At 44.6% G+C, this 23,325-nt stretch overlaps 2 protein-coding genes across 5 annotated transcripts; one reads left to right on the forward strand and one right to left on the reverse strand.

The window, feature by feature from the left end:
* Positions 1-2,492: 2,492 nt before the first annotated feature.
* On the forward strand, positions 2,493-13,689 carry MASP2 (MBL associated serine protease 2). 2 transcript variants are annotated; one of them, XM_053451817.1, is made up of 11 exons: positions 2,493-2,547; positions 2,927-3,146; positions 3,842-4,019; positions 4,577-4,699; positions 5,514-5,707; positions 7,818-7,965; positions 9,960-10,078; positions 11,603-11,681; positions 12,033-12,167; positions 12,360-12,437; positions 12,851-13,689. In XM_053451817.1, the coding sequence occupies exons 1-11, from the start codon at positions 2,543-2,545 to the stop codon at positions 13,624-13,626; spliced, it is 2,055 nt and encodes a 684-aa protein (XP_053307792.1). In that variant the 5' UTR covers positions 2,493-2,542; the 3' UTR covers positions 13,627-13,689. The 2 variants fall into 2 exon arrangements, with proteins under 2 accessions (XP_053307792.1, XP_053307793.1); XM_053451818.1 differs by lacking the exons at positions 5,514-5,707; positions 7,818-7,965 and having other exon boundaries at positions 2,498-2,547.
* Positions 13,690-14,227: 538 nt separating this feature from the next.
* Positions 14,228-22,928, reverse strand: TARDBP (TAR DNA binding protein). Of its 3 annotated transcripts, none has more exons than XM_053451821.1 (6): positions 22,822-22,928; positions 16,984-17,233; positions 16,681-16,844; positions 16,442-16,582; positions 16,149-16,319; positions 14,228-15,971 (listed from the first exon to the last, which is right to left on the reverse strand). In XM_053451821.1, exons 2-6 carry the CDS (start codon positions 17,222-17,224, stop codon positions 15,420-15,422), a joined length of 1,269 nt encoding a protein of 422 aa, XP_053307796.1. In that variant the 5' UTR covers positions 17,225-17,233; positions 22,822-22,928; the 3' UTR covers positions 14,228-15,419. The 3 variants fall into 3 exon arrangements, with proteins under 3 accessions (XP_053307796.1, XP_053307797.1, XP_053307795.1); XM_053451822.1 differs by lacking the exon at positions 22,822-22,928 and adding an exon at positions 18,378-18,519 and having other exon boundaries at positions 16,149-16,316; XM_053451820.1 differs by lacking the exon at positions 22,822-22,928 and adding an exon at positions 18,378-18,519.
* Positions 22,929-23,325: the final 397 nt, after the last annotated feature.

Here is a 23,325-nt window from a genome sequence, read left to right on the forward strand (position 1 = left end):
CCTTAAACCTGCCATCTTTAATCAATTTAACCCTTTCCAGTGCGAAGCCTAAGAAGGGCCCTGGAACAGTTCATCGCCCTAATAGTTTAATATCTTCCCCCGACGGGAACCCTGGACCTTTGTACATGAAATAACGATACTATCAGCAGAGGCGGGTAACGATGTATCAGACGCTTCCTGCTGGTAACAATTCCACTGATTATTATTATCTTTTATTTATATACCGCCAACAATCTACGCAGCGCTTAACACAATACGTTTTTAACCCTTTCCGTGCGGCGCTCTGCTTAGCCCCCCTCGTTTTGTTTAGCGGGGTTACTGCAAAGTGTTGAGTTTGGAGCAGTTTGGGTAATTTGGGATGCGTCTGACCCCTGGCCCTCTGTCTCTTTTCACGGTGCGCCTGTCCTCTCGCTGCAGACAGGCTGTCTGATTTGTCTCGCAGCGCGTCGGACGCGGGGTCCCCAGAGCGCGCCGCGTTTGATTTTCGCCTGCTTGATTGTCTTTGTGTCTCTCCAGACATCGTCTTCTTCCTTCGCACGCCGCGGACGGATAACACGATGGAATCTATGGAGACATCCGTTTCAGTATTATCACAAAATATTCATTTACGATCTAGCAAAGTTTTGGGGTAAAATGATTATTATTTGTGATTCTTGTGTGTTGATTTATAAAGTCACAGCGTTGTACAATTAAATTGGAATTAAGTTGGAAATTAGAGTTGGCCTCTGTATCAATGACATTGGTGGCGGGAGAGCCGCGCCGCGCACTGACGGTGTCCAGAGAGGTGTGTTTTTGGTTAAGGGGTGTGGTTAGAGGTGGTAAGAGGTGTGGCTGGGGCGGTGTTTAACCAAAACTATTTATGTGACCTTGTGACCCACAAATAGGTCTTTTAGGGCTGTAGAACCCAGCGATACCCTCATACCCAGCAAACATTCCGAGCTCCTAGAAAAGTGGGGCATCAGGGGAGGAAACAGGGGGCATCAGGGAAGGAGAGAGAGAGGGGCATTGGGGGAGGAAGAAGAATACCAGGGATGTCCCTACCCATGTAGTCAGTCTATCCAATGAGTTTTTTTTTATTTCACAGGCTACCATTTACTTTCTTTCATTCATTCACTCGCACAAAACCTGTAAAGGCGGATTTCGCTGCCCAGACCCAGTAATTGCATTTAGGTTTTAAAACTCTGACTTCTCCAAACCAGACTCCGGTCTACGAGATTGTTGGTGATAAAAAATGAGTCACGCCACACAATTCACGGCTTGAGACTCTTCCAAACGAATGGCCCCTTGACAGGCATCTCGTTTATTCGTCTGTTGGGTAACATTAGCGCTGCTGTATTTTGGGCTAAACAGTGACTTTTAAGCCTGACAATATATCCTGACACTTTACTGCCACCTACTGGCCACTCAGTGCAACTACCAGCCGGCTGATCAGCGATCAGCAGATCCCGAAGGCGAGAAAGATTACATTCATTATTAAACTTCTTATTGTCTATGAATTAAAATCTCATCCACTAAGTACAAGTTCGTAGCAGCCGTAATCCTCAGGCCACGGAGAACGGGGATTTATAAGGATCGGCCACCGACGCTGCGGAATACGATGGCGCCATATAAATGAATTAGTAATAATATGGGGCATGTCCGTGCGTCACACGCTAGTGGTTTCCCAATATGATATGGAAGATACTAATATCTCTTAACAGACATCAAATGCTCCAAAACAGAAGAGTAATGATCTCTCTGCGCGAGCCCCCGCCTTTCAGATTCGATTAATCAGTCCCAATTCCCATTTATTCCGGCGAGACAGCCGCCGCGGGAAGATTAATACGCTGCCAGCTTCCTTTCGCCTCACCTGTTGTGGTCAGAGAAGTCCTTGGAAGGATGTCGTATGTATTAATGCTATCTCAGAGCTCTACAGGATCTGCTAATACGGAGCCGGCCGGCCTTAACTCTAGAGCGCCTCTCAAACACTCACTCCCATCACCCTCATTCATACATCTGTGCTCAGCATGGCCAAAGGCACCAGAATGTAAGATCTGAAGCAACTCGGTGTCTTTGCCGCGATATTAAACCCCTACCTGGGAGCTGTCAGGTCCCCCCCCCCCCGAGTTTATGGGTAATAAATTAATTCTACTTACAGATTCATTTTCCGGGCTGTACAGGGCGCTAAACTGTCGCTTAAGCAATTAACCTCAGCCAATCGGTCATTTTATTTGTCTTAGATTCAGGAGCCGTATGTCTATCCCATGCATGTTTAATCCCCTCACTGTATTACCTTCTACCACTTCTGCTGGGAGGCTGATCCACTCATCCACCACCCTCTCAGTAAGGTTTTCCATGGTATCCGCTGTGTTTTGTATAAATAGCACGTTTTCTAGGCCACCGCTTTTGGGATTATTACAGAAATCCACAGATAAACATTGTACTTCAAACAAAGCCAGATTCCCGTAGGTCAGTGGCCGCAGGGGACAGCCTCGCCGATCAAAGGTGTGTGACGAGCAAACAGCTAACGGGACAAAACATTTTCTGAGAACACGACAGAGTCATGAGGTATGGAGGATTTGCCTTAATTTTTTATTATTTTGAGGACAGCGTATGTTAAGATATCGGTAGAGGAGATCTAAATATAATTTAAAAAAAAATGCAAAAAATTGTAAAAGAAAAAAGGGACAGTTTCGGACCGTGGTCATTTTAATGATTTTCCACTTTTGGCACTTTTATACTTTTTTATTATTTATTCACCTTTTTCATATTTCGTTGGAATATCATCAAATTAATTTTTGCAGGTTCTAGAACTTTGACGGCCTGAAATAATTATTCTTTATCTGAGAAAATGACAAAAATCTAAATTTAAACGGCTCTAAAAGTGAATAACGAAATGTTTCAATGTCCTTCTCCGTGATTCCGATGTTTTGTCTGTTTTTGGCAGGTTGTGTTTTTTATTTCTGATCGTCATGGTGACCGGCGCCGACGGCGTAGAACTAACAGGGCTTTCTGGGAGAATCGCTTCTCCGAGTTTCCCGAAACCCTATCCCAACGATCAGACGCAGACCTGGACGATCACTGCTCCGGTGGGACATCGCATTAAGGTCTACTTCACGCACTTCCACCTGGAGCTCTCCTACCTGTGCGAATATGACTACGTCAAGGTGAGTGGCCGGCGGCAGCGAGATATATATACAGAAAGACCATTTTTTGGGTTAATTTGTAAAGAAATTAATTTGTAAAAACATATAATTCCTAATGTCGCAAAAAGGCTGAAAAAATTCAGTGTAAAAAATTAGGAAGTGGCGCAAGCAGCGTGGGGCCGGTCCGCGGGAAGCAGGGGCTTCCACCCGCTTCTGCCATCGCGCTAACTCCAGCAGATGCGATTTTCAACATTTCTCCCATCTCTATTAACAAACGATTAAGCAGACAATTCCGCGTTACACCGGATTTTGATTTAAAGGGTTAATATCTTACGGGAAGAGTTCACTTTGGCCATGATGCTGGCTGCTTGCGTAATCCAGATTTACTTTAATTGCTAATCATTCGACGTTTGCGGAATAAACACCGGTGGCTGTTACCCGGATCCACAAAAAAAAAGGAATTTCGGAAAATGCTGTGAATTTATTACATTTTTGTGTTTTTTTGTTTATTACACAACAAGTTCTCTCCTGAGTTCATATTTTCCTGTAAATCTCAGACAATGATCAAATAAAAAAAAAAAAGAATGATTATTAAAGCAAATGTAAAATGCCGGTTGTGTCCCGGGTGATGTAAATAAAGTGATTCTTGTGCTAAGTGGTTTTATCTGTGTTTTTTTTTGGTGTTTCACCTAAAATGCTCGGTGCTTATTTTCTAGCTTGTTTCCAAAGGGACCGAGGTGGCTCACTTGTGTGGCAAGGAGAGCACGGACACGGAAAAAGCCCCAGAAGACGCCGTTTTTTACTCTTTGGATAATAAAATGACCGTCACGTTCAGGAGCGATTACTCTAACGAGAAGGAGTTTATTGGCTTTGAGGCTTTCTACGCGGCTGAAGGTGACAGTGAACCCCTAAATCAGCAAAATGTTATAAATAATAATATTTATGTATAATATTAATTTATATTATTATTATTTATCAATAATATAATTGCTATAATACGGCACCTCATATCTTTCATAACCCAGACTATTAAGGATCCCACAAGTGAATTAACTACTAGACAGGAGCATAAAATGTTAATATGTGTCCCAGAAAATTGCCCCACAGAGAGGGGTTGTTGTTGGGATGGTGTGGTTTGGAGAGCTGGAACAGTATTTTTGAACTATAAAGCAATTTTCATTACAATTTCTAATGTCCAAAAATGTTGAAATATTATATATAATATATATATATATATATATAATATATATCAAATAAAGTTTTTTTAGGCTTTCACTTGCAGTTATATTATTAGCGAGCAGGAAGTTGCCATAAAACAACAGGAAGTGGGGAGTGCAAAGGGAAATTACTTCCCCCAGTCTCAGGGATTGACATAAATTGAAAACCATCATGTATTATAACTTTTTTCTGATTTTCTTTTCTCATTTTCTTTCCTCTTTTCTTATTTTTAGACATTAACGAGTGCGAGGTGGACCCAGAGACCTGCGATCACTTCTGTCACAATTATATCGGAGGATTTTACTGTAGCTGCCGAGCTGGATTTAACCTGCACAGCGACAAGAAAATTTGCATAGGTGGGTGAATTTAATTTTAAAAAAAAATCTTTATGCTCTAGTCTATTTACAGGTTATACAGGGAGATTTTGGGGAGTATTCTAAAAAAATTAAAAAACAATTAAAAAAAAAAAGTTACATTTAGTGAAAGTTTCAAATTGCAAAACGAAGTTGTTCTGATGATTCTGAATCTAAAAAAACTCGCTTAGGAAAATAATTAATTCAGGAAAAATCCTTAAATCTCCCACAATTGTGAATTGTTTTTTTTTTTTTTTTTTTTTTTAAATAGCCCAATAAGGGAAGAGGGAAGTACCGAGTGACAGAGGAGAACCCCCTAATAATTAGCGAGACCCCCATTACAACAGCATAGAAAATAAAGAATGGACCCCACCGCTGAACCAGTCCAAAAAAAGGAGGGATAATAATAATAATAACAATAAAAAATTTAAGAATCAAGAGCCTTTTAGTGTTATTTTTGCCTCAATGCTTGAATGTACATGTACTTTAATTGTGGTTCTCTTTTCAATGATGGTAACCACTCAGGTCCCAGCCTTCATACACAAACAAGTGCTCCTTCTACTCACCTCAGATGTAACACTTGTGCTTGCTGTGTTTTACACTCTCTGTATTATATGGACCTTTAACTACAACGCCTATTATGATTAGAGGATCATGGGACTTGTAGTCTGAGACTTCCTGGAGGGTTGTGCATTAGAATGACGTAACCAGGGAAAAATATTGTGATGGGATCAAAGGATCCTCTCGCAAGTTGGAAGACGAAGTCAAAGCTGTCTTTGGGTACAGCGGACGTGTTAATCTTATATCTCTGTCTTAGCGTCATGCGGTGGGCAGATCTACAAAGAAAGAATAGGTGAGATCACCAGCCCCGATTACCCCGGCGCTTACCCCAAACTCTCCAACTGCAAGTACTCCATCCAAGCTGAAGAAGGCTTCTCAATCCATTTGAAATTTTTGGACTTCAATGTGGAGTCGCACCCTGATGTTTTGTGCCCTTACGACAGGCTGCAGGTGAGTGCTCGAGGACTAACGTATTTTAATGGTGGCCACCAAATGGTTCTACTAACGGATTTGTCAAGAGATAAAGATAGTCTGAATGTAGTCACCTGTATTCAAGCAGGGATTCCAGCTGTGATATAGCAGGGAGAATAGCAACAATTGGAATGTTCAGATATCATTGAATCAGAGGACAATAAGACGTCGGCTCCAGCCTGTGTGACCCTGAGAATCTGCCCATTCACACCAGGATTGGGGTAAATACCGTGAGATATGGGGGGCAACCCCATTTTGGAGGCACGTGCATTTCTCACACTAATTAACAATTCTGTTTCCGTTACTCCCATCCATCGTTATCCATGGAGTAAGGAATGTGTGGTCCTATGCACACGGTCAGCCGCCTCTCCAAGAGGGTGGTAAATGCACCTCAACACCACAAAGGGTTACAGTAGAATCTGTAGCTTAGAACAGGGGTCTCCAAACTATGCCCCCCTCCCAGATGTTGCAGGACTACAACTCCCATAATGCTCCTTCAGCTAAGAGGCTGACAGAGGAGTATGGGAGATGTGGTCCTGCAGCAGCTGGAGGGCCGCAGTCTGGAGACCCCTGGCTTAGAACATCATTTGACCCAAAGACTCGCTAGCGATTTAGCACAATGTACAGATCAAAATCTCGAGTCCCCTAAGATTCGAAAAACAGCCTAGATTAACGCCGTCGATGATCAAGTTGGACAGCCCTGGACGGAAGCGCGTTCTTTGAAGAATTACCCCCTATAGACCCCAATCCCAGGGCTTCTTCTGAAGAGAACCAAACGCTTAGAGAAATTTCCAAACGAAATGAAAAAGGCGAGGAAAGAGCTTTTGGTGGCTTATCGCGACCGGCGTGTTATTAAATGACAGACACATCGCTGTTGACGCTGCTTTGCCCGCTCCGCGGACTCTCGTGAAACGGTTTCAATTTCAGGAGCACAAAGAAAATCCATTTGTTAAATACCCCGCTTCTGCTCTCTGCCGCTCGGCCCCCGGGGACTCTGGTAATTTTCCACTCTGTGCACTGGTTAATTTTCATTTTGGTTTTGGCAAAATCACTGTTGATTGTCACATGTGTTTAGAAGGCAGAGCGTGACCTGCTCCCCACCTCGGCGCATGCATTTTATTTAAAGGGACAGGGAGCTGTTTGCTAGCAGCAGGGATCCTTCGGGGGGGGGGGTCTGGGGTGGAAGCCAAGTGTGGACCCCTGACAGTGTAGAGCGCAACACCTGTTCTCGTCTTAGATTCAGGGGCCATCCGCCTATCCATGTATATTTACATTCCCTCGCTGGTTTAACCCTTACCACTTCTGCTGGGAGTCATGTTATACTTACCTACTACGCTCTGAAAGGTCCTAAATTAGGCCTGGTCTTATATTTAGAATAGCCTTATACTTACCCCCCAAAGGATTCAATTCGTTCATTGTTTTAACCTCCGCTGCTGGGAGGCTGTTCCACAAAAACTCTCTGGTTTTCACTATGGCCTCTTACCTTGATTTGTGTTCCCTTATTTATTATTTATGGTTCTGTATTATATCTGAGATCCTTCAGTGTTTCCTGTGTGATCTGTAACATGTATCGGATCACACAGATCTTATCCTTTGGACCCGTTCGTGATATGCCCAGCTTGACTTGGGTCCGACTCAAAGCCTTGGGCATATCATGAATCGCTGGCCAGCCCCCCCATGTTTAAACCGATCCCCAGACTCACGCCAACCAAAACCCTCCACTATATCTACCCCCCACTGGATGTTTGGGGTCTCCGCAATGAACCTGCCCCTCATAATGCTACTTTATTGCGGTTCCTTGTTAAGCCCTATTTTTTTTGCTGATCCCCCACTAACTCTGACCCGATGAAGATCTTTCTAGGTTGAAACGTTGTTGCTATTCATAGAACTCCAGTTAATAAAAATAACATTTCTGATGTCATCATTTAAGTCCTCGTGGATTATTTCTGATTCTGATTTTTTTTATGTTTTTATGGTTAACCCTCTCCCCCCCATCGTAGCGCCTCACCTTTTTGTGTACATTTTTTGTATCCGCTGTGTGTGCCCCCCCCCAACCGTCTTCCACATATTCTTTCTCTCTCTGTTTCAGATAAGAGCCGGTGCGAAGGATCTCCCGGCGCTGTGCGGAGACAGCTTACCGGCAGAAATTGACACCCGGAGTAACAGAGTGGAAATCGTCTTCACGTCCGACAGCTCCGGAGACCACACTGGGTGGAAGATTCAGTACACAGCAAAAGGTTAGAGTAACCCCTGCTTCCCGCGCGTCTCCAGACCTCTCGGACTTCTCACGTTACCCCAAAAGTTAAAAAAAAACAGGTAGACATGGTGGCAAATACATGGAACTGCATTCCAGCGTAGGTGGTGGGAGGCAGAATTTAAAAAAAGAGGCTCAACAGCTATAAGATTGTGTTGAACAGAAAACTGGATTAAAAAAAAATAAATGTGACCCTTTGTACAGAGGAATGGCCGTCTAGACACAGCAATTGGCTCTTAAGAGATGAAATTCTGTATCTTTATTGCGGGAGAGCTCTATAAAATAAATGGAAGCGTTTTGCTGCCGTGCGTCAGACTCGAATTACCCTCTTGGTCTCATCCAAGCAATGACAGTTTTCCATGAATAAAAATAATAGCCCGGAATATGTGGTTTGCACGGAGGAAGTGGGCAGGAATTAAAGAAAATAAAGTGCAAGTGGGTTTTAATTGGGAAAGTGGAAAAATAAATAGCAGGAAAAAGATAAAATACCAAAGATCTACACTTTTCACCCGCCTAGAATCTGCTGTATGGTCTCCTCATACTAGTTCCAAAAAAGCAAAATTTGCTTCGGTGCCAGTGATACATAATGCGATATAATAAATGAATTACAAAAATATATAAAAAATAAATATACCCAGAGAAACACAAAATAGGCTTCACAACGATGTCCGCCATTCGGGATCCGTTAGATCGCTTCGGAAGCTCGTCCACGCAGACAGTAATGCAGTCTTAGGCCACATCTATGGCTCCATTCAGCGACCTGTCTGAAGACTAGATTTTTTGCTGAAAACTGAGATTTCACCCTAAAAATCCCACTGCAAATCAACTCCCATGACGCGAATCCCAAAACTGCTCAAATACACATTTAGCAAGAGCATCTCATAACTACGGCGCAGCGTGCACAGTTTCCACACCTAACGTGCACCTAAAAAGATCAAAGCTAAAGAGTTTACTCTGTTCATTGCCACAGCAGCAGCTCATTGCAGCCAACGGTTCACAAACTGGTATGAGTAATTTTACGTTTGCTCATGCTTGTTTACTTGCTCTGCTTTTGCAGCTGATACCAAGTATCCATCCATATAATTAAGTTTTAAAAAATGACTCCGTTACACGTATGTGCTAGCGGGAGGACTATTGTTCTCTCTCCGCTGTTAATTATTAATTATTTATTTATCGTATGTGAGAGCTGTTAATCTCCCCGTAATACATATTTATTTATGGTTTCGTGCTATTTGCCGTTTCCTTTTATTTTCTATTATTGGTATACTACAGAAAAGTCGTCCTGAAGATTTCCACATTTAGAACCATCTGCTCAATTACGTTATTTTCTCAGTGCACTGATGAGTAATATTCACACATAATATTATTACGTACGATTGGTTCCCCCAAAATACTTTTGCACCCTATTTTTTGTTTTCAAAAGAAGCTATCCCTATAGAAGCGACCGCGAAGCATTACGTCTATGAAACAGTTAAATCAGAGGCATGTAATTAGGTGTTTGAGACCTCTTTTAATGTTACTGCCCCTGTGTTGAATTTGCGCACTTTAGTACAATGTCCAAATCCCAGGTGTTTGGTGACAGAGGATCAGTAAATAAAGAGTGTTTATTTTACTGAATTACTAGAAATACTGGGATTTCCCAGCAAGAGCTTTGCGCATGACGTGGCAAGGTCAGAGGCAACAAATGATGTCATAATAGGGAAAAGACGCCGGTCGGGGAGCGTTGGGACAGTCAATGGTTGTAAAGGAGAGGTGACAAGAGGCAGAAGCATGAAAAAAAACACAGCGACAGAATGAAAAAAACCTCTCTGCGAGATGTGGGGATTTGGGGTATAAAGAGGGCTGTCCATCCTGAGGAGGGAAACTCTGTTAGTTTATTCATTTTTATAGAGCTGTTGGTGGCAAACAATAGCAATCCCGTTGGTTACTTTGTAGCTGAGTATAGACGCTATAAACTCTTTTGTTTCTCATTCATAGCCCTTCCATGCCCTAATCCGGTGCTGCCACCCAGAGGCATCTTCAGGCCCCAGCAGAAGACATACGTGGTGAAAGACAAGCTTTCAGTCTCCTGCGAAGAGGGCTATGTGCTGCTAGAGGTGAGTCGTTACCTCGTTTCACACTTTAAATACTCATTCCGTACAATGGTGAGAATTCATTACGAACCCCACGGGGTTAATAAACCCAGGAGTTTGCGGGCGCGTTTAACTTATCGGCTCCCTGATATTGCTATGCATTACCCAGGGCCGGCTCAGCGGGACTGCAGTGTTTGGCAGTCAGGATTTAGGGACTGATCACCTTAACAGTTTGCAAGTCAGTGCAAAAGGCGCTCAATACATTTCCACATAAATTAGACTATAAATAAAGTGATAAAACAGGATAAAAATGGTCAGTTTTATTAACCGTTTAAGGACTAGAGGGAATCTGAACAAGCGGTAATATATATATATATATATATATATATATATATATATATATATATATATATATATATACACACACACAATCAGACCACCCACCACCCATTTTTAAACATACCCCGCCCACTTTGTTCCTATGCTCCACCCCTTTTTTCATTATAGGAAGGGCAGTGGGGCTTATGCCTTTGGTAGGGTGACCACATTGGCTGTTTTTTTGCAGGACACGAAAATATTTCCCCGGTTGCTAACCCACACCTGTCCACTGCTGCCCCCTGCAGTATGGAGGACTTTATAAGTGTCCGTCGTCTACATATGAAATATATCCTATGTACTGGGGGGGCAGATATGGTCACCCTGAACTGGCGTCCAGTAAGTGCAGCTCCACAGAACCCCTCATCTTCAATAACCCACAACAGCACAAAGATAAACTTTTTAAGTCACCGTTGTACTTAGTTACTAGGTTAATATTTGGAAATATCGCTGTTCATCTCCCTTGTGTTGACACGTTATACTGAGATAGCGCCATTAAGCAGACGTGACCCATATGAGGCCGCTACACAGCCTGATTTAATTCCAGTCCACCCAATAAAAGAGGCCAGGAGACAGATTTCATTTGGAAAGAGTGCTTTGTCTGCCTGCCGCGGATCAAATGGATGCTCGCTTTTACCGTTTATCTGCCTTCTGCTTCCTTGTGTGCAATTAGATGGCGAGAAAGGGGTTGGCGCGATACCCCGATGATCCGTACACCGCTTAATATAGCACAGCAGAGACGGCATTAACTATAAAAATAAGAGCATTAGGTTCCTGCAGGTGCCATTCTAACCAAAATAATAAAATCCCGTAACCTGATATAAAGTGAGTGTTAAGCCTAAAGTATTTGAAACGTCATATCCCAGGAGCGGCCGTGTAATAGCCGAGCGCTACGGCTTCCTTGCTATGTTAAGACGTCTAATAACTTACACTGAGCGATCGGTAAAACCCTCACAATGACATCATAGCGAGAAACGTTCATTCTAGAGAGACCTCCGGAACGGTTTCAGTTTTAGGATGCATCGAACACATGGCACGGTTTTAATTAGAAATAAAGGAATACGACCGCCTCTGTTCATAAGTTTATCTTAAGAAATCTCACTGTCCCGCTACACAAATCTGTCCGATTCAGGCATCCTCGCCTGCGATAAAAACCAGCTTTTCCTTCCGCAGAATGAGAAAACGGTGCCGTCTTTCACGGCGGTTTGTAAAACGAACGGAATGTGGGACAAGCCCCTGCCGACGTGCATCAGTAAGTTCCCTCCTCAGCCTCACAAAGAGGTGATAGATCCAAAACGGTACAAATAATAAAAAAGTAATCCTCGGCCAAATCCATTATTTAGCTTTTACGTTGCTTTAATTCTACAATTTCCAGAAGCCGGTTTGCGGCTAAGGTCCCTCACACCTAAACACAGAAAAACGTTTTTGCGCTAAACCAAATTTCAATTTTATTTTTTTTCCTATTAATTTAATACAAATATAATTTGCCCAAAACAATTTCCAAATAAGTATTTTTTTTTTTGTATAAGTTTCCAAGTTTGACTTCCTTTGGTTACTTTTGAAAGAACTTTTTGCTAGCTCCTGTACCTTGTCTACTAAACAGTTGTTGACTGCGGAACGCCCGAAGATATCTACAACGGGACGTTTAAGTTCTTGACGCAGAGAGACGTGACTACCTACAACGCACTTATCCAGTACGAGTGCTCGGAGCCCTTCTATTACATGAAAGATCCTAGAGGTAAGACCTAAAACAACTTTTAAGATGTTGAAAGGAGGCGTTATTGTCGAATACAGATAATTCTGTCACTTCAGCACAACTCGGGTCTTTACTTCTTACTCGTGAAGAAAGGAACCTCAGAATTTCAATCGTATTTTGTTAAATAGAACGCAGAATAAATACATCTAATGGAAATATTTTCTGATGATTCAGGTCGGTACCGGTGCAGCGCTCAAGGATTGTGGGAAGAAACTAACACCCAGAGCAGAGTTTTGCCAACTTGTGTCCCCGGTAAGTCTGTAGTTCCTTCGCTTTCTAGTTTTCATGTTTAGCAAACTATCTACAGATACGGTACTCTTATTAAAATGGATCATGTGGCTCCAGAAGTCAAAATTTCACAGGTCAGAACATTTAATTAACCCAGTTAACAGGGTTTACAGATTATTTCCGATGTATATTACAAACCCACTTTCCGTAACCCCTCCGCGCATCATCGGAACGTCCTGTTCTCCGTAGACCTTCTGTCCTATCTTCATTAGCCAGAGCGCCCGGCTGGTCGATTAAGACTAAGCCATTCTATTGTTCTCCACAGGCAGCGTCTAGTAGCTTGCGGATCAGATAACAGAGAGAGAACTCTTGGAAATTTGGAAAAGGTATTTTTTACAGATACTAGCAATACAGTTTCTATCTTTTCTTTGCCGTAGATTGTGGAAAAAGAACAAATATTGCCGTTCAGCGTATCATAGGCGGCACGAACGCAAAGCTGGGAAATTTTCCATGGCAAGTCTTCATAAACAGCCCGGTGAGAGGGGCCGGCGCGCTGTTACACGACAATTGGGTTATCACAGCAGCTCATGTGGTGGACCAAGCCGCCGATGACATATCAAGCATTGGCATGAAAATGGGCATCACCAACACCAACGACAAAAACTTCAACGGGCTGCCTGAGGCTGTTTTCATCCATAAAGGTTACAAGAAAGGACAGTTTGACAATGACATTGCCCTCATCAAACTGCAGAACAAAGCTCCCATCAATGACAATATTATGGCGATCTGCCTCCCAACCAAGGAGGAAAGGTTCCATATATCGCACTCAACTGCCGACAACCACGCAGGGCTGGTTGCCGGCTGGGGCGTCACAGAGAGAGGAGTGACAGCGAGGTATCTGAAATTTGTCCAAGTTGACATTGTTGATCATGGAGAATGTAAAGAGACCTACAGAAGGAGATCGGATGACGCCAACCAGCATGTAGTTACTGAAAACATGATATGTGCCGGGTTCGAAGAGGGCGGCAAGGATTCCTGCCAGGGAGACAGCGGTGGAGCGCTGGCTTTCTTAGATAAGACGACCAACAAGTGGTTCATCGGAGGAATAGTGTCATGGGGGGTGGAGTGCGGCACAAAAGGTCTGTATGGAGTTTATACAAAAGTGAGTAACTACATCGACTGGATAGAAAACACCATCCAGAAACATGGCTAATTGTACTCTGTCAATATTTTAATTACATGAGAACCATTAGAATTAAATACATAAGTATAATCACCTTTGCCTTACATATTTTCATTTTTAACAAAATAAAAATAACGGGCCATCTTCTCTAATAAACACAGGTAATTTAAAGTTTCATGATTATGGGGGGGATTAACCAGCCATAGGTTTCCATGGAAAGAATCCAAAAAACCAATGGCACTACTGAACATACCCCACAAGGTCTCAAAAGCTTCTGCAACGCAGCCATGACGGGGCTTGTCATGCACACCAGTCCAAGCAGTTACCTACTTACCCATATGTCCACGCAGGCAGCGGGGGGCTAATGTTTTAGTGCGCAGGCACAGCTGATGTACACTTGCAGCATGGGGCCACATGCCTGTGATTCATCAGCCTTTTGACAGCTGTCTGCAATACATTCGACGCTCGACCCTTACAGGCGGTTTTAAGATCTGAGTTATACCCATGTGGTGGAAATCTGGGCTCAGTTATTAGAGGTCCTGCTACATATCCGGCTGATAAAAGGAACCAAAGAATATGTTACCATTAATCCAGAGGATACTTTATAAATAGGCCATTGTTACCAAAAATATACACAAGACACATATTAAATTGTTTTATTTAAGAATATCCTACATTGACAAGTTCTTGTAAAAAGCATCCAAACACAGAACACATGACTGCAGCAAACAGCATTCCTGTTATTACTTACAGACCAAAACACCCCCCGCACTCTTGGAAAGAGGAGAGTTTCAAATCATTCTGAAGCGTGCTCATCACCCACCCCCACCAGCATCAAATTCTGGTCACATTGACTCACAATTCAATAACAGAAAAAAAAATGCACACATCATACAGCATTCACAGCAGTAGACATTTCAGAGGAAAAGAATACTACAAACTGGCTTCAAACTATAAAGGTTGCTTCAGGCAGAAATGGCCTCAGTCTTCCAAATGAAAGTCCGTTTGAATGCAAGAAACATTCGTACGTTACTTGCTCCCACTGCTCTCCAACACTCTCACCATTGCCACTGGATTGAGTAGACACATCTCGCCAAATTTAAAAGAAAAATAAATCCAAAATGCACCACCAGGTCTCTCTGCACCCTCTCTTTTTCTCGTTCATTCGCAAAGCCTCTCATTCCCTTGGTTACCACCAATCCCACAGTTCAAACAGCCTTCTGGTTCCACCTCACAGCCGTGCGTTCAAAGCGTCGGTACGACTTCCATGAAATAAAGTAGTGGATTAAAAAGGGATCACCCACCGTCTTAAGACTCGCCAGGCGTGCAGCTTGGAGACTTCTTGATGGCAAAAGCTTGGAGGACAATAGTGATCCAGGGCAGGACATTTACAGCATTGTATGCTAGTGCAGGCTCCAGAGAGACAAGGTGAGGAGAGATCAGCCGAGGCAATGGACAGAATGAAGGGAAGAGGAGAGCGTCCTAAACAAAAATCTGGGATGCCAGTTACATCGATAAAGAGATGCAAAACAAATAAAGTCTAAGTTAAACATCGGGTCGACTGATGGACAATGGCTTTCTTCAGCATGCAGGTTTCAGCCAACGGGAAGGTATTAAAACAACAGAGTACCAGCGTTTCAAACCATTAGAAAATGTACAAAAAAAACCTCCTCCTTAGCGGAGGAAACGCAGCCGAACACTGCATGCCGAATGAAAATTGATAAACAAAAAGTTCTATAAATGCGTTTTACAATATACTTACCATGAAATCAGAAAAAGGTTTACCCATCACTCAGACAATATATTTCATCCACCCATCCCTTCTACATGCCCCAGCCAGACGATTTGGATTCCATACTGGAACTGAACCCCCCATTGAACCCACTGCCAGACCCACCAGCGTTAGGAGATCCCCAACCAATCCCGCCTCCCCCACCAGAGTTTGATCCGTAAGAGTTATTTCCTGAGCTAAAGCTTTGCGGCTGGTCTCTTTGTTGGTTGCCTTGGCCCTGGTTCCCACCTGGAGGACCGGGCTGGTTCTGTTGACTGGCCAACATACCCATCATTCCCCAGCTACTCTGCAAAGCAGCCTGCGCGGCTGCCATCATTGCTGGGTTAATGTTAAAAGCACCAAAATTCATGCCACTACCGCCTCCTGCTCCCATGTTTCCACCTTGGTTGTTGCCAAGTGCACCACCACCGCTTCCACCACCACCCCTGCTGCTGGGATATGCTTGACTCCCAAAGCCGGGGCCTGGAAACCTCCCTCCTCTATCTAACTGTCGGTTGTTGTTGTTGTGCTTAGGTTCTGCAGTAGATACGTGTACGCTGACTCCTTTAATTATCAGGTCTTCTCCACAAAGGGACTGAGCAACCTAGAAGGAAAAAGAAATCCTATTGAATAATCTCAGCATCCAAAGGCAGGTTTCTAACAGCATAGTAGGTATGACAACACACAAAACCCATTACGGTATTAAACCAACAAAGACGGGCAACACTAAGCTGACAGAGGAGTGGGCACAGTAGTATTTATATATAAATTATGAGCTCACCTGGTCATCTGCAAATGTAACAAATGCAAAGGCTCTGAATGGCTTGGGGATGAAGACATCGACCACCTCCCCATACTGGGTGAAGAACTGGCGCAGCTCATCAGCTGACATGTCTTCTGTGCAGCGTCCAACAAAGACCTTCCGGCTGCGCATGGGTTCATCAGGGCTCTGCTATCGGGTGTGAAAGAAAAGATACCTTAGATATAAACGCCGACATGGCACGACTTTAAAACAGATTAGGATGTGCTTCACGGCAGAGAGCATTACTAACATGTGAACAGCTTTAATAATACCTTTGAATTTGGGAGCTTGCAGTCACACCATCGACCGTCAATCATGTGACGCTGAGACATGACTTTAATTTGAGTCTCGTAGTCTGTAAACCTGACAAATCCAAATCCTTTTGAATGTCCTGTCTTAGCATCTTTCTTCACCTGTAACAGACAGAAAGTGTAATGAGCATCAACACATTAAGAAAAAAGAACGACACCAGATAGGAAAGCAGAGCCACAATCGATGTTGTGTGCTGTACCTGAACCATGATGACCTCCCCGAAAGTGCTGAAGTAATCTTTCAGATCCTGCTCTGTAGTTTTCCACGGCAGCCCCAGCACAATGAGATCTGAGGTTTTTGTAACGGCCCGCTTTATTTTAACAGCAGAAGAAGCATCTGTTTCATCCATTTTCCGCTTATTATCTGCAAAGAGAAACAAAAATACATAAGAAGTTCAGAGGAGCTCCTCACAACGTGTGCATCCGATGATAACCATCGCTCAAACCTCTCCGCTACTCGCAAATCTCTAGACACATTTAGCACAAGATTACCGAGTCCTCACCTTTAGGATAATTGACAAAATAGACTAGGTTTCCCCATCCATTTTCTGGGGCGTGGAGGATCCCTTCCACAAGCCGGACGCCTCGCATGCACTGATTCACCGGGTTTCTGTATCGTAAACCGCAGGCTCCCGGAAACTGGGCGGTAACCGTGGAAAGGAGGACAGTTCCGTCATCTTCGGAGGGTATCTCCATCGGCTCCTCGTTCTCATCCTCCGCCACTCTGATGTATTCCATCTCCATAGCTGCGCACTGAAACGGAGAGCTGCGTTAACATAGCGGCAAAGAGACTCGACTCAGAAGCGAGCGTGATGGATGTGCTTTTCGCAGGGAAAAGTAGGGACGATGAAACCCATTAACGGAGAATAACCCCTGCAGACGGCCTCTCGATACAAAGTCACTAAAACCCATTCCAGAATAGCGTTCACTTTCCATAAATGTAATGGACCTGGAAGCGATCCACACAATACATTATCTAGGATCACCAACCAGCACCAGAACTCGTTAAAGGAATCAGTACACGGGTAACATTACACTACATTTATTTATAAAGCGCCGGCCAATTCCGCAGCGCTGTTACATTCATTAGAACAATTTATAAACAAACACAATAACACATACAATAACAAACTGGTGCTAAGGAGAAGAGGGTAACACAAGAGCACCCCCAAATCGCAACCCTACCCACGCGCCATCTTCATACACAGCGCCTAAACGAGCCCCGCAAACACTTGGCCCTAAAACGGGACTTTGTATTTTCACGAGAATCCTGCTTAGGGGAACAAACTGTTCCAAGCGGCCGCGGTTAAAGCATTAGTGCGCATTAAGAAGATAACCGATATGCTATACAATGCATTACCGGGGCCACGCTATACAGTTAAGACATTGTTCAATAAACTCAGTTATAAAAAATTGAGAAAAGACCTAATTAACTGGAGTTCAGTCATGGAGAACATGAAATGGGTTTATTCATCATCCATTCTAATCTATGGCAGACCGAAGGCAAACAGATCGTCAAGCTGGGGCTCCGCCTGAGATACTGCAGACTATTAATTATAATATAAATAATAAATCGCAGTACGATATAAACAGCTGCAGACTGCGTGACCCCGAGAATCTGCCCACTCACCCCGAGACTGAGGTAAAACCTCATGTTGCCACATATAACCCCATCACAGGGTATTTGTATAGATGGCTGGCTTCCCTGTGGATGCCCATCTCCAGGCTGGATCTTACCGATCACTGCCCGGCCTACATATGTTACACAAACGCCCCTGTCCATGCGCAGAGGACACGGAACAGGCCGCAGAGCCCAGGCCCTCCCACAACAGGCCTCCCGAACACTCGCGCCCCCTCCCCCGAATACACGCCGCCCGCGCCCCTTACGGACACTTACAACAACCACGGAGAAGCTCAATGCTTCCCTAGCGCACAGTAACTGAGATTCTTCCACGAACTCGCCTCGCTGCTGCACGCGTTACTTCCCAGACTCAGAACCGTCACAAAATGGCGACCAGCGAATGCTCTGAAAAGCACATCAATGAGGGGGCGGGGCCACTGCACATCCAGGGAGGGGAGTGCTGCCTCAAACCGGAAATGCTCTAGAATTCTTTAAGCTAAGCGATTTGTCTACTCATGAGACGTGTTGGTTTTCATTTGATATCCTCGGAATAAAACAGACGGCTGGACACAATAAAAATCCCGGATCATATTTAACTTGAACCGGTAATTTCCCCTCTAACAGTGAAGATGGTAGTGCCCGTTTTGGGCTACTTGCAGGCATGCGCAAAAATGACAACGCGTGCGCCGATCTCATTAGTACTAACGGAAGCCGGCAGGGGACGCTCAGTCTAAGTTTCACCTCATAGACTGCATGCAAAAAAACTCAAGCAAATTCAGCACAAAGAAGAGATTATAATATACTATACTATACATATATATAAAAACACACTCCAAAAACAGCCAGAGTGCCTTACTGCGCATTAAGCCACCAGACAGCTCGCATACAAAAAACTGCCCTTCCCAGCCATGCTTGGGCAACACATGCAATTTTACCTTTTACAGCACCGTACAGACAGACAGACAGACTAGCCACAAGGTTTCATGCCAAGGTGGCAAGCAGCCCACACGCGTCAGCCGCCCCAAAGCTGCCTGAAAGTCAAACAGAAGATGCCCGGGCAGCTGGCATTTACCCATTCCACACTCAGCATGAACCGTAGGGGGCAGATCCCTCCCAACACCTGCACGAGCCCCCCACTCTCTCCTACTTTACACTGGAATGATAAGCAGGTGTGCCGCCAGCACAATACATCGTACTGCGACTCCTACATACAAGGTGTCCTTTTTCTGAAAAACAAAATATAAGACAACATTCTAGATGCAGCCAAAGAATATTTTCCGCTCATTAAGACGGGCTGTCATATATTGAAGAATCAGCTTTCTGATACGGATAGATTTCCCCGTTGCTATATAGTAAATGGTTTAAACGTCATCATAACTTAGAACCTGCCGGCAGATCGGCCCCATACGGCCCGTATTTCTTACTGTAGACTGAAATCTTAATCAGTCGTTGGCTTCGTCTTAGACTCAGGAGCCGTATGTCTATCCCATGCATGTTTAATATCCTCACTGTATTACCCTCTACCCTTTATGCTGGGAGGCTGCTCCACTTATCTACCACCTAGTCGGAAAAGTAAAACCTTCCATTCCATCTAAACCTCTGGCCCTCTCACAACATCAACAGACACACAGCCTCTAAAGCGCTTTGTCGATCTGCCTGACTTTCACCATGAAACTGGGAACTCTGTGCCCTAGTGGAAACCCATGAGCCTATAGCTCAGAAGCCAGAGGTCAAGTTTAAAGAGCAAGAAACAAAGGCATATTCATTACAAACAAACAAAAATTACAAAAAGGTATAATAAAGTTTTGTTACGTGCACAGTGTTGAGATACTTAAGCCTTAATCATCATCACACATCAATGACATATATAATATAACATGTAGACCAGGGCTTGACAAATTTGTTGTGAATCTAGGCGCCAGCTAAAAAAGTTAGGAGCCAGGATTTTTTTTTAAACTAACAGTAGGTTAGGAGGGATCCGATCATCATCAGCCCACTTACTAAACTCACAGCATTTGACCTGGAGGAACCCTGGACTTTCAGGTCAGTGCTGTTTTTTTTTTTTTGATATATATATATTTTTTTTTTACGCTTTCAATGCTGATTTTCCATTGGAGCACAGCATTGACTGATATTTAGTCCCCACAAGATTGCAATGCCACGAATGTGTTATACACAATTGTGGAATTGAAGGGGTTAACGCTGCACTGTAGCTCTCATGGAGCGATCAGGCAGCAGGGGGGTGTTGGGGCTGGTCTCCACACTCATGTGCCTCATGCCTCTGGCAGCTGGGAGGCAATGGCTGGTCTATAGACCAGCCATTGCAGGGGAGAGTCTCTGATGACTGCTGTAGGCTTCCATGCCTACAGGAATCATCAAAGGGCTTGTGGGGGCTCGTTTTTGCTGTTGCTGGCCTGCCTGGGCTTCCATTGAAGGGGTTAATGCTGCCCTGTCGCTCTCATGGAGCGATCAGGCAGCAGGGGGGTGTTGTGTCAGGTCCCCACACTTGTGTGGGGACCCAATCAACACTGAAACCCCTTTCCTAAAGCTGCCTGTGGCAGCTGAAAACGCTATTGCAGGTTTTCCTGCAATCGGGGTTTCAGCCTACAGGATCACTCCGTGGGAGTGATTTCAGGCTCGGGGGCGGGCTCTGAGTGGCTGTGCTGTCTGTGCAGCAGCACCCCCGCGTGGTGACGCGGAGACATTTTTTTGTGGCTGACAAACTCCTAGGCGCCAGGACAAAATTCTGAGTCGCCATGGCGACCTGGGATTTGTCGAGCCCTGATGTAGACATACATGTAGACCCCCCCACACGTTATGTTTAGATCCAGGTTACTAGGCGGCTGCTCTAACGCATGACCTGCCCTAAAGCATACGAAAGACAACAAATGGGAAATAAGAAGGAAGGGAATCTGTGCGCCCAACCCCGCAGGGGGCCGATCGGGTTTATTGTGCGCAATGCTCGGTATCCCAGTTACCGGGAGCGCCTTACAGCCTTATTCCTTTGATATGCGAAGTCTACCAAAACCCAGCAGTGACCCCGGCTGAGAGGGGCATGCTGGTAAATATCACATGTAAACACCGAGATCCTGCCGTCCAATGGCAGATTAGCGATTCGGGAATCAGCTGGTGTTTTGGTTATTTAATGAGAAATATTAAATCCCTCCGCGGTATCGCCTAACGTAACAATTACCCCCAGACGGTGTTACACGGGACAGGACTCGTGTCGTAACAACACCTCTCCTTCCAGCACCGGAATAAATTGACCGAGCCGGGGACGGCACTTAATACTCCCTGGATTTCAATGAAAGAGACTTTAAGATTACAAGTCACCGAGACACTGAACAGGGACCCGAATGGCCTCTTCACTCCTTACCATCGGCTGGTAAGTGACGAACGGGCACTACCTGTAAAACTGGCATGTATCTAAAGAACAACTGCTGTGCGCTTAACTGTACGGGAAGCGGTAGAGGGTAATACAGTGAGGGTATTAAACATGCATGGGATAGACATTCGGCTCCTGAATCTAAGACGAGACCAACGACTGATTAAGGTTTGAGTCTTTACAGCAGGAGAAACGGACGACTAGACGGGGGGCCGCTACATTAGCCGTTACAATGTAATATTCCCAACAGAGGGTAACCCGTTATTTATCTCGTCTCTACGGAAGGGGTAGTTATAGTGGAATAAAGCCGAAGCTTTTTGTGTCTTTCGTAAATTACTAGGGTTACATTTCTATACCCCAGCAATAATATTAACCGTTTGAGAACCAGCAGTGGGTGTCTCACGGAGAAGGATGTGCGTCTAATCACCATGGCAACAGGATGCTCAGTTAATACCATTTTCCTGGTTTTGCACCAGAACCGCTTTATACTCTGCGATGCCCTTTAGTATAAAGAGTTGTGAACACGCCATCATGTAACACGGACACGTGCAGGCACCTTGGAGGTTATGAAGTTATTGAGTAAACATTTTGATTGGTTACAGGGCTCTTTGGTTCCTGTGCGTCCTGCATGTGGGACCCTCCGGCTCGTTTCCTTATCACCCCACCGGCAGACTCGACACCATCAGAGAAACACCAGGTAAAATATATATATTATATATATATAAAAAAAAACACATACCGGTACATATACCACATCCACAGAGAATGCGCATGCACAAAACAGCGACCGCTACTGTGCCAGCCTACGTGAGAGGGCAACAGGGCACCTGAGGGGTATAGCAGGGCTGTAAAAGGGCTGAGGACAGGGAGTTAAAGCTAGGACAAAGGGGCAGCAAAGGGGTTGGTGGCGGGGCAGATTCAGAGTCTGGAAAAGCTGGACACCGGGCTTTGGCCAGGGAGCTGCACACCTGTGGGGGGGGAATTCAATTAAAAGGTAAACCAGGAGGGCAAGGCCAGGGTGGCAGGAATTCCTGGGTATAAATGGATGCAAGGACAGCGTCACGTGGTCACCAACAGGCCTCTGCGCGCCCCATGCAGACTCTCCATGTGAATAACACATAACCTGCTTCCATGTGAATAACACATAAGGCCCCGGCCCAATCAATAACGCTTCATCAGATGGACCCACGAGGCCCAATCAATACCCACGCCTGCATCTGCTGAATACGCCGGGGTTACACAGACCACCTAACCCCGGCCACACGCGCCCTTTGGTGCAGAAAGGCCTGTTAAAAACCTGGCGGGGCGGCAGCGAACCCCAGCGAAGCAGCTTACCTCAGAGAGTTCCAATTTCTCAGTGGTCGCCACGGTGCACAGCAACTGGAAACCGGGACCACGGGGACTATGGAGCAAATCAGGATGTACCGGCCGCTGCTATTGGCTCAGCCCACACGCAGCCAACGATTTCAGCGATTGGCTAGAAGCCCTGTCTGTCTAGTTAGAGATTTAAAGAGACAGGCGCAGACTGGCAGAGCGGGCTTTAAAGATGCCGTTCCACTTAGACAGTAGATGAATTGAGCTCTCTTGTAAATATTAGCAGATCTGTCGTTTTATTCCTCCCTCTAAAGCTTTATTCATATTAAACAAAACAAACAAACGTTCTGAAGAAGCTTTTCTGTTTCCATGGAAACAACCTACCAGAGCCTACTTTTGTCACATGACAATTGAGTGTTCCTAGAAAATTATGAATGAGAAATGATTTCCAGGAAGGGTGTTGGAGTCTAATGTGGTGTTTAAGTCTTATCATTATTTTTTTTTATATATCGCATGCATATGACC

The sequence above is a fragment of the Spea bombifrons genome, chromosome 12 (assembly GCF_027358695.1).
Source record: "Spea bombifrons isolate aSpeBom1 chromosome 12, aSpeBom1.2.pri, whole genome shotgun sequence".
NCBI classification, from domain to species: domain Eukaryota; kingdom Metazoa; phylum Chordata; class Amphibia; order Anura; family Pelobatidae; genus Spea; species Spea bombifrons.